The sequence below is a fragment of the Copadichromis virginalis genome, linkage group LG13 (assembly GCF_057382275.1).
Source record: "Copadichromis virginalis isolate Kocher_CV1m ecotype Utaka linkage group LG13, C_Virginalis_male_GT1.1, whole genome shotgun sequence".
Lineage (NCBI taxonomy): Eukaryota > Metazoa > Chordata > Actinopteri > Cichliformes > Cichlidae > Copadichromis > Copadichromis virginalis.
Genome location: NC_140630.1, coordinates 25,658,936 through 25,675,328, shown reverse-complemented (window position 1 = coordinate 25,675,328; position 16,393 = coordinate 25,658,936). Strand labels below are relative to the sequence as shown.

The following is a 16,393-nucleotide window of genomic DNA, read 5'->3' as shown; positions in this document are numbered from 1 at the left end:
GCTTAGCCCCTGCTCTGTTTTCCTCTGTTTGTGCCAAACAAATTTACACATGTAGGTTTTGATGAGTGTATTAGGGGGTTCTCATGCTGTGGAGCAAATACATTGGCAAATTCATGCAGTGCTTAGAGCAAATGTAAACACCACCTGTTCAACATTAAGTCTCAAATAGACATTTGGCAAAGTCACAATCACACATGATCCCCTTTTTTTCACTCCCTCTGTGTTTAGGTGATTCCCTGTGCTCAGAGAGACGCCCTCTACTGTCTCCATGAGAATGGTTGTATCACACTACGAGTTTGTCGCTCCACGGTTGCCACTGAGGAAGCAGCGGGTATGAAACCTTTTCACAATGGTGTATCCACTCACAATCTGCACATAGCCGTTGTGCTTTACTCACTCCTCACTTCAGCGCCTAAGCTGCTCCTCACTTCAGTGCTCCATCCCCCAGTCATCATCTATTCAGCCAACTGCACTGCAATTGGATCCTGTAGCCTTTTTTCCTATGCTCCAGTGGGCATTTAGCCCCTTACTGTCTCATTTATCTTTGGCTTAGCGTGATAGGCCAATGGGAGGCAATTGTCTCGCTGAATCTCTCTCTCTTCCTCACTTACTCTCCTTGCTATCTCCTCCACACACATCTCTCTATACCCATTTTCCTTTTTTTCCCTGAAATTTCCTCTTGTATCTCTCACCTACTCTTTTTACTGCCTTAAATCTATGTAAAGCTCTCTATGCTCTCTATTTTTCTTTTAATGTGCTCAAAATTGTTCTTTCAATCGTATATACTCCTATTCTTCTTCCTTTTTCCCCCCTCCGTTGTCAGTATTATGAACATCTACTCTGTAGACTTTGACATTTTGTATTTTTTTCCTCTCGTTTGTCCTTCTCAATCCACAATTTCCATCATGTGGTTTTTATCTGCCACTATTCTTCCTGCATGTCGACCTCGCTGTACATTTTTTCTCTTCCTAATTCTTTGTCGTATTTTTCCTTTATTCCTTTGGTTTCCCAGACCCAGAACAGAGTGTCCAGGAGCTTGTGTACGACCTGCGCTCTCAGTGTGACGCCATCCGAGTCACAAAGACCGTCCGACCATATCGCATGGTGATTTGCCCCGTCAATGAAAACAAGGCTGCGCTCATGGTCAGCGATGGCAGAGCCATGCTGTGGGAGCTCAGAGCCCACACCGGCAAAGCTGCCAATCCTAGGTACACACACACACACACACACGTATGCAGAAAGCCAAATAATTCTGCAAAGTTACATTACAATTTCACAGTTGAAAGCTAGACGTAATGGTTAAAAGTTGACTACTTTGTAAGGTGACTCAAGCTGACTTTAAATAATAATCCTCTGACCTAAATGTAGTCTTCATCGTGACTGGCTCAGGTGGGCTGTGCAGAGGGGTTTGGTTGTCGTTGACGTGTCTTTTCGTTTGATGGAGCGTTCCCTCGCTGCTGTCGAGAACAGTTTTGTATTTCTCTCTTAAGTCAGGTTCCTACGTGAGACAGAGTGAATTCTGCCTGCCTGTGAACAAGCCAATTTAATGTGGGCAAACAAGAGAAATCTACAGCATTAAATGAAAAAGGGATGAAAAGTTTTTGCTTTCCGTCAGTATGTGAGGAATTTTCTTATTATAGTCTTGTTTGAATTCATTTGCTTGACAGGTGGGTTTTCTGTTTCACGGCTAATGAGTTGCAGAAGTTTTCTTTTGCGGTGCTCTAAATTGACAGTCTGATGTTTCCTAAAAAGTTTTTTAGCTTACGTTTGATATAATGACATAAATTATATTCTCAGTGAGGTGGTTTTGAAAGGGAAAGCTGAGTTAACTAAGGAAGGTTAAGACGCAATGCATATAATTAGTATGCAGTTTATGAAATATCGCATGTGTTTATTCATTTATGTCACTCTGAAGTTCATGTGGTGAATGATTCTTTCTCTTTCTCCACGACAGCTCGGGTTTGTCGCCGCTCTACTCCCCTGTGTCATTTTGTGGAGCTCCACTGGGTCCAAACCAGAAAAAGATTCAGGATCTGTCTCTTAACAGCATGATTGGTATGCCTAAACACACCACCACCATCAACACTCCACTACAATGCGCATCTCAGACAATATAGTTTGCTGTTTGGAAGGCAAAACGTCACACATGTCACATCTTGGTGCAGCTGAAGCATTCTCATTCTCATCATAGAAGGATGGTTGTAATTTTTTTGAGAGAAAATGTGAAAACTCAAAAACATGAAGGGAATTAGATTATTGTGTGTGGATGCTGCAGGTCTTAGTGTATCTTTTATTGTACCTCTGCGAGTTGAGTGGGCCTCAAGGCACCCCTTCAGTTTCTGCTTTAATGTGTGACTGCTGGTTTCTCCTCTGTGCACTTCACAAGCCAGCCTTATTCCCCTGTTGAGCAGCTCTGCACAAAGAGTCCCATAGATGCATGGCCCTTCCTCTCTTTCCCTTTTTCCCCTTTTTTTTTTTTTGTCTCATCTTTTCTGCTTATGATGTCTCTCCTTCATTTAATTCTTTTTTTCCTCTCCACCCTCTCTCTTTATCCTCCCTGATGATTTAAGGCTGCCTGTCAAAAGATGAATGTAAATGTAAAATTGTGATAGGATGATTTTTGTGTGTGTTAGGTTTGTCATTTGTATTAAGTGAGAGTTAACTTGCATTGGGAGGTAGACCTGTGGGAGGTGGATGGCATTAGAAGGGAGGGGTTTTCTGTCTCATCCTTAATCTATATATATCTATATCTATACAGATATGTATACACACACAGACACACACAGACACAGACTGAAGCCATCTACTGCCTGGAGCAGTAGCTCTGTTTGACAGTTGCTGACTAAAGCTCTTGTTATGAGGAAATATCACTGTCATGCAGGTTACTTATAGTCTGTAAAACAAAAACATGCTTGTTATTACACTGAGATGTGGAAAGAGCTGGTAACTAGAAAACCATTTTTCCTTTGTTGCAATCTATGGTAGGCACAGTGTTGTTTGTTTGGGTTTTTTTTTTTTTGTTTTATTTGTAGTTATAATAATATAAGATTAGAATCTAACTCCAAGCTGAAAGACAAAACATCTCCAGTGTAAAGAAATCAAGAAAACCAAATGAATTATTTAACAAGTGCTAATGACAATTTAAGGTTTGTTCCTCGGGGAATACTAAAGCTCTCCAGCAGATACACAGATAAAGATGAATTATTCGTTCACAGTGCATTAAAATGCGCAGTCTGATGTGCAGTAATGAAATTATTTTAAGCGAATCGCCTTCACATCTATGTCTCAGTCTGTGATTTTAAAGTATTGAAGAAACTTGCTGTTACTTATCTCGTACACCCGTTCTCTGATAACATGAGTGTGGTGTCTTACTATTGGAATGCTTCCTCAGCTACCTCAGAGACCTTTACGTCATTACTCCAGTGCTGGCTGCCAGTCGTGACACTCGCATTACGGAGGGCCCACCCACATCCCAACAAAATGTTTTCTTGATATTTAAAATTGATTGTTGATTAAAATTGATGAGGGCACTAGCTACTCTTTGCCTTTAGTGCTTTAACATACCACTAAATTCTTATGATAATTACAGCTGCTCAGCCTGATAACTAAGTCCACAGCTCATTGAAATAACCAATATTAGTTCTTTTCTATTGCCTCCAGCTGTAGTTGCATTGTGTACAACGTTTCCACTTCAGACAAACATGTGCTTTGTTTTAGATCAGTAAGGCCAAGTTGAAATTTGTATTCAAAAGACTTCTATTAAGCTTCTTACAAGTACGAGGTGTCTACAGTCTTGATTTGGGATGATTTACTTCCTGCACAGTATTCAAACACTATTTGTTTCACATAATGTAGCATCTTGTTATTGCAGTTCACTTGTTGATGTTGCTGCTCTCAAGAAGCTTCTGTTTATATTTGGTTTATATTTTTTTGACTTTTTGTTTATTTTGCTTGTGTTTATTTCTTCGTTGAACATATTCATACAGATGGTAGCACCCACTGTTGCTGTCTATGCGTTATACAGTGATTGATTTACAGAATGACAGCCTTCCCTCTACATATGAGCTGTATAAGATAGAATACAATGGTGACAGTGATAATGAAAGAAAGTCTTGATTTTGGTTAGATTTTCCTAACCTGTTGTTATTTCATTATTTAAGGAGCAAATAAGAGGTAGTTTTTCACATTATGTCCAACTTAACACTTGACGTCTTGTCTTTTTATTTTATCTTTTTTTTTTTCCATCTCCAGGTCAAACCTTGATAGCCGGTGAGACTCTTCCTACATCTTCCCACCAGCAAGAAGTCCAGCTGAAGTTCCTGCTAACCGGTTTGCTGTCTGGTCTGCCACTGCCACCATTTGCCATCCGAATGTGTCCACCTCTTACCACCAAAAATATCAACCACTATCAACCCCTTCTGGCTGTAGGTAGGTAATAGGAAACCAGTTACTCACAGTCACGCAATTCTGCAAAACTTTATGACAAATGAGCCACTACCACTGGCATATGAGGTTTCTGTTTTTCTGGGGGGGGAAAACAAAAACTATTGATTTGTTATATCATTATTTAATCATTAACAACCACGTAACAGTAAATTTTACGGAACGTTGGTAAATTCTGCAGAAACTGTAAATGCAGCGAATTCTAGTCTAAATGTCCTGTTTTTGTTGAACTGTATACGTTCGATTTGCTTTCTTTTGAGTTCACATTGGCAGTCCTACAAGTCCACAAAAGATTTCAACACAGTACTGCTACTGTTTTATCATCATTACCTACTGTTATTGACAAGTCCTTGATACACAACCAAGTGAATTAGATGTCAAAGCATTTGTAAATTAATGGTGGCAAAACATTTAAACATTGACTGTATTGTGAGTAATTGTCAAGCTGGGTAAGTTAATGTTGACGAGCACTTTGGTATTTGAGACAGAGTTCGCGGCCCACTGAGGAGCGAAAAAGGACTTTGGTTCTATTATTCGGGGACATATTCTTCCTTTGTAGCTTTTGTTCATTTTTTTTTAAAACGCTTCTGTAACTCAAACCGGATTCACCTTTGGTTACCTTGGAAACCAGTGCTGCGTTTTTCAAACCTCCCGTCTCTGTGTGAAGATGCATGTTGACTGCAGACGATAATTAAACATCATCGAAACTGGAATGGTAAGAAGAAAACAAGCTTTCTTTAGTTCATTTAATTTGTAATTGATGTTCTATAGCGTGGAGGGCTTTACCGTAGAAGTGCATAAAAGTGGCATAAATAGTTTTATTTTTTATGTATTCTTTTCTAAATGTCCAAGCGGCAGTTATTTAAAAAGAAAATGGATAGAAGGCCTATGTATTGTTTCTCTGTTTACTATTTACCTGGATTAGCTTTCTTATTGCTACTTACAAAAATCTTTTCATTATTAGGTTTTGTTTTTTTCAATTATAAAGGTCAGATGAATTTTCATTGACATGTTTAGGTGATGATTTTTAATGCAATTGCCGTTGTTGCTGCAGTGTTTTAGCATTTTACCGTCTTTATTATTTCTGTTTGTTTATGCCAGAGGGGATTTAAAGATGGAGGAATGCCTGATAGAAGACTCACACCAACAAAAAAAACAGATATAATTCACGGATGTAAGTTCTTTAACGAATATTTACTGTGTGTAAAATTTCCATCTCTGCTTCTTCTGTTGGCATTTAGTAGCTATAAATAGGGGTGGGTTTTTATAATCGATTTATCGATTAAAATCGATTCTGGCTTGGATAACGTAAAATCGATTCATTAAAATCCTGAATCGATTTTTTAATATTAATTTATTTTGCCCGAAATGCCAGAATCTCAGGTGAAAGATCACAAAATTTCAAGAACCACCAAACAGCTAAGACAGTAAATGAGAGCAGGTACACGGCTTCTGCACAAAGACGTAAACACACAGCGCAACCCGCGGATCAGAATCAGTGAGATGTCGCCTTTCTCAGCTGACGGTCGGGGCTGAAAGCCGACAGCTCGCTGATTCTGATCCGCGGGGGCTCTCTCTCTCTCTCTCTCTCTCTCTCTCTCTCTCTCTCTCTCTCTCTCTCTCTCTCTCTCTCTCTCTCTCTCTCTCTCTCTCTCTCTCTCTCTCTCCCCTGCATTATTCGCTTGCTTGTTACGCACAAGTCTACCGTTGTTTACAGCGCTGTCGGCCGACGTTTTTTTTTTCCCTTTTACTTACTTCCGAAAAGTAAACCTGATTTCTGCCGTTCAATATTGAACAACTTTAAACTTTTTAAAATTAAGCAAAATGCAAAACGCTTAGCCGTGTCTGTAATAAAACTGCTGTAACTTCAGAGGTAATGTTCATGTGTTGATTAATGGTTTTCTTTCGTTTTTGATGTACTGCAGATTATTTTTATAAAATCCCAGGCCAGGAAAATCACCTTCATGTTTTTCTGTGTTTTATCTTCAGCTACTTTGACACAAAGGCCTCTGCTGTGATGCTCACAACTTTGATAAAGTCTTGCGTGTGTCAGCTTCCTTTTAATAGATACAAAAATATGTAAATGTACTGATCTGAATTATAATATTTCTAACTGTCAAAATTTCCCAGATTCGAATCGAATTAAATCGAATCGTGGATCGAATCGATTCGGGACCTTGTGAATCGGAATTGAATCGATTCTAGAAATCAGTGACGATACCCAGCCCTAGCTATAAAGACATTTTATTGTAATGTCATTACAAAAGGGCTCAACAGCAGTTGTAACACTTAAAGTGATCTTATTTTGGCCCCAGTGCACTGATTGCATCCCACAGATAACTCGTATTTCCTTAAAGCAGCTAATACTTAAAGAAAAAGCTCTTATTCACTATTATTATTATTCACAGAATCTTAAGTGATAGTTGTTATATACCGCTTTATACTACAGACTAGAGACCAGTGTGTACCTGCCTATATTTATAAGGCGTCCAGAATGAGTAGTAATATATATATAATATTGTGATTTCAGAACCCCTGAGAACTGCCCTGAGCAATAAATTCCACAATCCGACTGTGCCATTTTTTTTCTTCTGTTTTTTAAGACAGAAAGCCCCTTATTCAGTTCGTTTCGGATGTAGCTGCTGCTACTGTCAGGTACGGGCACAGACATTCTTTTAGTTTTATAGAAAATTTCAAAAGGTTATCAAAAGATAATTGACTTAATGTTTCACTTCTACCATGCCCAGTTTTTCTGTGCGTCAGGAGACCTCTTCCTGTGTGATTTGCTAATCTTACTACACTGTTATGACTGGCTTTTTTTTTTTAAATTGTCCATCTCTGTTTGCTTCACAGAACCACAGCTGAAAATATCCGGACAGACCTCATGATGAGTGTGAAGATGTTTTCAGTGAATAACAGCTGGATCAGTCTATCCACACTCTAGAGAAACAGCATTGCTGTAACCAATGTGGGAAAGTTCCCTGTATTTATGAGATTGGAATTGTTATCACCTTATTCACACAGAGGCTCAGCCTCACAAGTGTAGCAAGTGTGCCAAATGCTTCCACTGCTTGTATTTTTCAAACTCTGAGTTAATAAAGAAAATACATTTCAGTTCAGGTTTATTGATATAGCACCAAATCACAATAACAGTCACTGCAAAGTGATTTACACAGTAAGGTAAAGACCCTACAGCATTCTGGAGAAAACCCAGACATTCAAATGACCCCCTATGTGCAAAGACCGCGTGAAGGTGGGCTGGAGAAACCTCTCTGAGCAGAACCAGGCTCAGAGAGGGGCAGCCATCTGTCGTGACTGGTTGGGGCGGGGGGGCAGGAAAAAAAAAAAAAAAAAAAAGCATAGGGAGACAGGCAAAACACAGACTGAGAGAGAAAGAAGATGAAAAAGTAATGACATCTTGCAGTGGTAAATAAACAACAACAACAGAAAATCGTGAATCCCCAATGTGGGATAATAATATTTTCATTCCATTCTAAACACCTGGAAAGGGAAAAGAGGTGAATGGAGAAGTGCTCAGTGTGTCTGTTCTTACATAGAGAGTGAGAGTGTCTGTCTCCCAAATCCAAACTGTGAGATGGCTCCACAGGGGAGGGACCTGATAGCTGAAGCCTCTGCCTCAGCTATCAGGCTGAGGCAATTCTACTTTTATTCTACTATCCAAGGAATCACGAGTAAGTCTGCTGTCTGAGAGCGAAGTGCTTGGTTAAGAAAGGACAATGAGGTTTTTAAGATATGATGAGACCTGATAGTTCATGAGAAGGATTTAAAGTTCAATTCTGGATTTAACAGGAAAAAATATCTGAGAGAAATATGATCCTTCTCTCTTGTCCCTGTATTAACTGGAGGCTTTTTATGGAACTTTTAGAACAACCTGACGATAATAATGAATTACAATAGTCTAATTGTAATTGATTAGCCTACAAGTCATGAATGAACTAGGTTTACGGCATCACTCTGTCTTACATATTTGCTTAATATGCTCATTGAAGGACATGTCCTGATCAAAAGTGACCTGAAGATAAGCACAAACTAGCACAAAATATGCATGTCACCTCACTGTTGCATGTTTAAGCAGATAGCAGCAGCTATATATATATACAGCTATATATATATACAGCAGCAGCTATTTATTTATATGTATGTGTGTATATTAGGGGTGCAACGATATTCGTATCGATATTGAACCGTTCGATACAGTGCTTTCGGTTCGGTACGCATATGTATCGAACAATACAACATTTGTAATTTATTTTATCAATTTTCCTTCTGACGATGCTGTCTGTGTTGAGCGCTCAGTGAATCTGTGTTCGACTACTCCGCCTAGGCTGCACTGTCGAGCGCAGATCCACTGAGCGCTCAACACAGACAGCATAGTCAGAAGGAAGAGCGCAGGGCAAGCTAGCGAGACAGAAGTTAAGCTCTCCTTGCAACAGGCAAATTGAACCTCATTCAGATCTGGCGTTTGGAATTATTTTGGTTTTCATGTGACGTATGACCCTGAAGGTAAGCGAGTCATGGACTAAAGTAAAACAGTATGTTGGATGTGCCATGCAATGCTCAATTACATTGGTGTGAACTAGTGTGTTAGCGCAGTTAGCTCGTTAACGTGTTGGCCGTCTAGCCCCATGCACGGAGCGATCGGCGGTAGCTCGTTAACGGAGATTTGCCGTGTTGTGGCGTTAAGGTCATTTCAACGAGATTAACCTGAAAGCACTAGTGGGAACACAGCGAATATGACTGCACATTTACGCCGACATCATCCTAGTGCAAAGACAAGTGGAAGCAGACAAAAAAAAGCAAGCATGCTACTAACTTTAGCCGAGTCATTTAGACAGCTGTTAGCACATGATTCTCCTTATGCTGCTGAGAATATAGCCCAGAAGAAGCGGATAGTATAGCTTTTATTTTGGAAAGAGACATTTCTCTGTAATAAACTCTCTTTTCCAAAGATGAGTGATTCCTCAATCAGATACAGGGCTTGCAATATCGCTAGCCCGACGTCCTGGAGCTAGCGATTTTTTTCAGTCGGGCTACCAAAATCTATCTCTGCCCTGCCCGTCGGGCTATTGTAGGAAGGAAAAATATATGTCAATGCTTTTGCATTCTTTCAGAAATGTAGCTGGGTAATTATGTCATTGGCATCTGTGAGCCACTGTCAATATGTGACATATTGAAATCGCGTTTGAATTTGCGCTTGTTTTTTTGCTTTCACTTTGCAATCATGCGAACTGTGTATAGAGAGCGACAGCACTGATCTGTGAGTGATGATAATTTGCGCACCAATTCCTCTGACATCGTCTTATTAATCGTTAGCTTACTATGCAAACATGACAAGTGAAATCTCCCACAGCAAGCTTAAACATGTGAGAGGTTGATTGCGCAGAGAATCGCTGAGCTTATGTGAGTGCGTGTGTAAAACCAGCAGCATATATATTTTAGTTCTGCTGAGCCAAATAAGACAGGTCAGGGTGAAGAAGTGACAGCCAAAGAAAAGCTTACCACAAAACGGAGAAGTTATGACAAATCAGACTATAAGGCAAAAAGAAAGTGCAGCTTTATGGTTTCATGGACAAAATAATTTCTGTGGCTGCGATATGACGAACTATATAACCAGGGCTGCACATAAGTGGTCCGCAGGTGCGCATTCGCTGTCAAAATAAAAAACACGCACAAGGGTTAGGGTTAAATTTAAAAACTGTACTTTTGAGTTAAAATATAAATTTATAATTTTAATAAATGAAAAATTAAAAAGGCATGAACATTTTTTTTGTATCGAAAAAATATCGAACCGTGACACCAAAGTATCGAACCGAACCGTGAATTTTGTGTATCGTTGCACCCCTACTCTATATATATATATATATATATATATATATATATATATATATTATTTATTTATTTATTTTTTTTCATTCTTCGAGACCCAACATCCACAATGACGGCGAAACAACTAGTAGCACAGTGTTCCAACATTCGAAAGAAGGGACTGCTCTCACAGCTAGAGATTGACGAGGTACAACACAAATGCTACGGCAAGGAGGAGTCAGGACGCCAGGTCAGGGGGGCGATATCATCACCCCCACCCGAGATTGGGTACGTAGCCCCAAGTGCGATAGGAGAGTTGAGTGCGAGAGGAACTGACCTCAAAAATAGGATCATGGCCAAGCTTGAAACCTGGATCCCCCATAGCCGGTTACCAAGATTACGTGAAGTACCCTCAGAAGGTCTGCTAGATGATGTTAATGCAGCACTACGGGCAATACCTACAACCACGATTACCGACACTAACAAGCTGATCTACAATACGGCAGCAGTGATCAGTGAGATGCTTGGCTACAAGTTGAACAGCCACAAGGGGCAGTACCCTCCATGGAGAAGGAGGCTAGAGGGCAAGATCAAAGTAGCACGGAGGGAGGTTAGCCAACTAACGGAGTTGCAGAAAGGTGCGACAAATAAGGTGCCTAAGAAATACAGCAAGTTGTCCATACCTGAGGCCTTGGAAACTGCCAAGCAAAGACTCACAGCCTTGGCCAGCCGCTTGAGGAGGTACACCAGAGAGATAGAAGGCAGGAGAATAAACCAGCTGTTCTCCACAGAACCAGCAAAGGTGTACTCTCAGTGGCAAGGGAACAATAAGAGAACAGCACCACCAAGGCTGGAGACGGAGCAATACTGGAAGAGCATATGGGAGAAGGACGCAACCCATAACGGCAATGCTCAGTGGCTAGAGGATCTGAGGGCAGACCACAGCGACCTCCCTGAACAGGGTCCAGTAACCATCACAGTCACAGTGGCAGATATCCAAGAAAGGGTCTCCAGTATGAAGAGTTGGACAGCACCAGGGCCCAACATGGTTCACGCCTACTGGCTAAAGAAGCTGACTGCACTCCACGAGCGTCTGGCAGCACAAATGAACCAGCTGCTAGTTAACGAGAGACACCCGGAATGGCTAACCAAAGGTCGGACGGTCCTGATCCCCAAGGACCCCAAGAAGGGACCGGTCCCCTCCAACTACCGACCGATAACCTGCCTCAGTACTACATGGAAGCTCCTGTCAGGCATCATATCGGCTAAGATGAACAGGCACATGGGTCAATACATGAGCGGGACACAGAAAGGGATTGGCAAGAATACCAGAGGCGCAAAACACCAGCTACTGGTAGACAGAACAGTCAGCCGAGACTGCAAGACCAGACTGACCAACCTGTGCACTGCCTGGATTGATTACAAGAAGGCCTATGACTCAATGCCCCACAGCTGGATACTGGAATGCCTAGAATTGTACAAGATCAATGGGACCCTAAGAGCCTTCATCAGGAACTCAATGGGGATGTGGCGTACAACACTAGAGGCCAACTCCAAGCCCATAGCACAAGTTACCATCAAGTGCGGGATCTACCAAGGAGATGCTCTGTCCCCACTGCTGTTCTGCATAGGCCTGAACCCCCTCAGTGAGATCATTAACAAGACTGGCTACGGATACCGACTACATAATGGAGCAGTTGTCAGCCACCTCCTGTACATGGATGACATCAAGCTGTATGCCAAGAGTGAACGAGACATCGATTCACTGATCCACACTACCAGGCTATACAGCAATGACATTGGAATGTCATTCGGACTGGAGAAGTGTAGTCGGATGGTAACAAAGAGAGGGAAGGTAGTCAGAACTGAGGGGATTGAACTACCAGAAGGCTACATTGCAGACATAGAGGACAGTTACAAGTACCTGGGGATCCCGCAGGCGAATGGGAACCATGAAGAGGCCGCTAGAAAAGCTGCAACCACCAAGTACCTGCAGAGGGTCAGGCAAGTCCTGAGGAGTCAGCTGAATGGTAAGAACAAGATCCGGGCCATCAACACGTACGCCCTGCCCGTGATCAGGTACCCTGCTGGGATAATAGGCTGGCCAAAGGAGGAGATAGAAGCCACTGACATAAAGACAAGAAAGCTCCTTACCATGCATGGAGGGTTTCACCCCAAGTCCAGCACCCTGAGGCTGTACGCTAAGCGGAAGGAAGGGGGCCGGGGACTGGTGAGTGTCAGCACCACAGTCCAGGATGAGACAACGAACATCCAAGAATACATTGGGAAGATGGCCCCAACTGACCGAGTGCTCAGTGAATACCTCAGGCAGCAGAAACCCAAGAAAGAGGAGGGAGACGAGGAACCATCATGGAAGGACAGGCCCCTGCACGGTATGTACCACCGGCAGATAGAGGAGGTGGCTGATATCCAGAAATCCTACCAGTGGCTGGACAAAGCTGGACTGAAAGACAGCACAGAGGCACTAATCATGGCAGCACAAGAACAAGCTCTGAGCACAAGATCCATAGAGGCTGGGGTCTATCACACCAGGCAAGACCCCAGGTGCAGGCTGTGTAAAGATGCCCCAGAGACAATCCAGCACATAACAACAGGGTGCAAGATGCTAGCAGGCAAGGCATACATGGAACGCCATAACCAAGTGGCTGGCATAGTGTACAGGAACATCTGTGCCGAGTATAATCTGGAAGTCCCGAGGTCAAAATGGGAGATGCCCCCAAGGGTGGTGGAGAATGACCGAGCTAAGATCCTGTGGGACTTCCAGATACAGACGGACAAAATGGTGGTGGCTAACCAACCGGACATAGTGGTGGTAGACAAACAGAAGAAGACGGCCGTAGTGATCGATGTAGCGGTTCCGAATGACAGCAACATCAGGAAGAAGGAACACGAGAAGCTGGAGAAATACCAAGGGCTCAGAGAAGAGCTCGAGAGGATGTGGAGGGTGAAGGTAACGGTGGTCCCCGTGGTAATTGGAGCACTAGGTGCGGTGACTCCCAAGCTAGGCGAGTGGCTCCAGCAGATCCCGGGAATAACATCGGAGATCTCTGTCCAGAAGAGCGCAGTCCTGGGAACAGCTAAGATACTGCGCAGGACCCTCAAGCTCCCAGGCCTCTGGTAGAGGACCCGAGCTTGAAGGATAAACCGCCCGCAGGGGCGTGCTGGGTGTTTTTTTTTTTTTTTTTTTTTTTTTATATATATATATATATATATATATATATATATATATATATATATATATATATATATATATATATATATATATATATATATATAATTATTTTTTTATTTTTTATTTTTATTTCTCTTCTTGCTCAAGAGTGGCTTGTAGCCTAAAAAGGGGGGAAGTGGACTTATAAAATGAGTAATATCAAACAGTGATGATTTTATTTGTTGTTCCCAACAGCTTAAGAATCTCCATTAAACGATTGGCTGCAAAATACAATAAAATAAAATGAAGTCCCACCGATAGCAACAGTGCAATTTCAGCTTTAGACGTGGTGTCTGGAGAAATTATAGTTTCTAGCTGTGTAGGAAAGCCAATTAAGACGAGGCTAACTCTAACAGATAAATAGATAGTTAAGGCAATGCATTTATATAGTGCTTTTCTAATCTTATTGATCAGTGAAATGTATAGAGGTGCACTGCCAGCAGTTTGATTTCTAAAAGAATGCCAAGTGGAAGACACAAATGGATGTTTATCAGCAACTGTTTGGCTCGCCGCACAGAAGGGTTCGTTTTTGTTTTTATGTTTATTAAATTTGACTCATCTATGCCGTTCTTGCCGTCGTGTGTAACTACCACAGATCTGTTTGAGGAAAAGCCTGGTTGGATTTTATCAAAGTTTGTTTGTAAATATCCAGTGAGTGAAGAATGCTTTAGAGGGAGACGAGATGAAATGATTATGCAGCTATAAGCTGCAGCTGCGCATTTTAATTTCATGCACATCGACACTCTTTGTTAACGCTCTAGGGTTTTGTTTTTTTTCTCCCCCAGTTGACTCAAAAAATATATAAACATAAATTTGATTCCGTTTGTCACCTTAAGAGTTTTTGCTGCAAAGTTAAACACACACAAAAATGAACGCTATTCAAATTGTCATCATTTTTTTTTGTCCCTAACAGGAAATTAACAGAGCTGATATGAAGCCAAGCAAGTTAAACAGGTCTTTATTTCAAATGGCAACACAATCTCAAGTTTGAGCTGGAAAAAAAAACTCAAAATTGATTTTTTTCAAATGAAGTGCATGTCAGGATTTGTGAATATGCAATATCATTGCTGTAATTTATGTCCTTGAGGCAGACGGTGAGTAAGCAGCGGGCCATCAAATTCTACTGTGCGGTCTCTGTAAACGATGGCACAAGGCATAGACTTAATCTGAAGTATCATCCTCTGTTATTACTCTCCTAAGACAGTTGCCAGGCAAAAGAGAGAGAGAGAAGCAGTCAAAGTTTGGATTTATTAGTTTTAGATCGGCATAGCAATTTTGTTTTCCCTCACTACAGTAATGATACATAAAATTATGAAAGTCTAAATTTGAAGGGGAAATTAAGAGCAGGATTGTGTTTTTTTTCCCCTCATTTTGCCATTGCTTTTCATGTGTGTAGACATGCGCGTACACACACTCGTGGTTCTGTGCCAAATTCCATTTTAAGTCTAGGCAGGCTGCTTTTCGCTCCCTGTTGCAGCAAACCTTCAGTTTAGTTGTCAGGCTGAAAAATAGGCTACACTTTGTCCCCTGACATTGGACACATAAATTAATCATACCTTAAAGATACATTGCCTCCTTCATACCTACAGACAGGCAGATGAATAATAATACCTTCAAGCTCTACGTCTTACAACCATTTTCTTGGTCTGTTTACTTTTGCTATACACCTGTCAGGTCCACAGTTATGGAAGACAGAACTTTCTTAAGTTCACTGCACATTATCGCCTAATTAGTGCAATAGTTCTAAAAGAGCTAAGGGGAAAACCTAAAACTGTTAATAGCAAATTGTCTTAGGTGTGTGTGTGTGTTTTTGTTAAGGAGTGAAATGAATGAAGAGGTAGCAATAGTAGAAAAACTGACCCTCCCTCCCCAATTTAACAAGGGATTGGAGTGGCTGCTCGTCCTGCTGCAGATGGTGTGGGGTGACTTGGCACAGCTGGCTCTCGGTAGCATTTTGAATCTAAAGCTAGAACAGGATGATTAGGTTTTCTTTGCACATCATTTGGCAAGTCCCCGTTGTCATCTTGCACGGTCAAGTAGTTAAACAGTCTCTAGCTGCATTATTGAAATGTGTCTTTTGTTCCACTTCCAGTGAAATGCCTTGTGAATAATAAGTTTGAAGGTCTGGCTAATTACACCGAGGATTTAGAAGGAGAATCGCAATCTCCGCTGAAAGGTGGAGGCAGCGTCCAGATAATTCAGAAGCTGAAGTATGTTTAATTAAAATGGTATCTTGAGGCTAATGCGTGTCATTTATAGCCACTTTATTTTATTAGTACAGTTAGAGGGAATGTGCACACAAAGTACAAGTTACAATAATATTAAATATTGCATTTGGAGAGTTGGAGCCTGTTACTCGCTGTGTCATTGCGCTCAGATTACTGTAATGTCTTAACTAATGTCATATATACAATTCCTGTATGCAAATACAAAGCACTAAACAGTCTGTCTCGAGTCAAGATCTCACTGTCAAGATTTTTTCAATCTACGGTTTTATTTTATCTTTTTGTGTCTGTTTTCTAATATATTTTACTGTTTCCTGTTGTAAAGTACTTTGTGAATTTGAAATGTGCTTAATAAATAAACTTTTTAAACTTACTTTACCTACTTACGCTATCATCAAATGCAAAACGAGTCAAGGTTACGTTGTCTTGATGCGCGCTCAACCATCCAGGTAAGTAAATCCCCAGGTTGTTTCTGTTTACGAGTCGTTTCTGTTCATCTTGACGCAGCGTTTTCAGTGGGAGAAATGTTTCGTCACTCATCCAAGTGACTTCTTCTGTCTCAGCTGACTGCAGGCTTCCCCAACCTTATAAACAGTACATTTGCACAATAACTGAAACCAGTCCACTGAATGAACAATGGGCTGTGAGGTCAGTTCCTTGATCATTA

The 16,393-nt window shown here is 41.2% G+C and overlaps 1 protein-coding gene across 1 annotated transcript in view; it reads left to right on the top strand.

The window, feature by feature from the left end:
* Window positions 1–16,393, top strand: part of wdr11 (WD repeat domain 11) — a 68,699-nt gene that overhangs the window by 11,228 nt on the left and 41,078 nt on the right. The window contains exons 7-10 of the mRNA XM_085478217.1: window positions 229–331; window positions 1,013–1,208; window positions 1,955–2,055; window positions 4,252–4,428. Coding sequence (XP_085334343.1) covers window positions 229–331; window positions 1,013–1,208; window positions 1,955–2,055; window positions 4,252–4,428 — 577 coding nt within the window. The remainder of the gene's footprint in view (window positions 1–228; window positions 332–1,012; window positions 1,209–1,954; window positions 2,056–4,251; window positions 4,429–16,393) is intronic.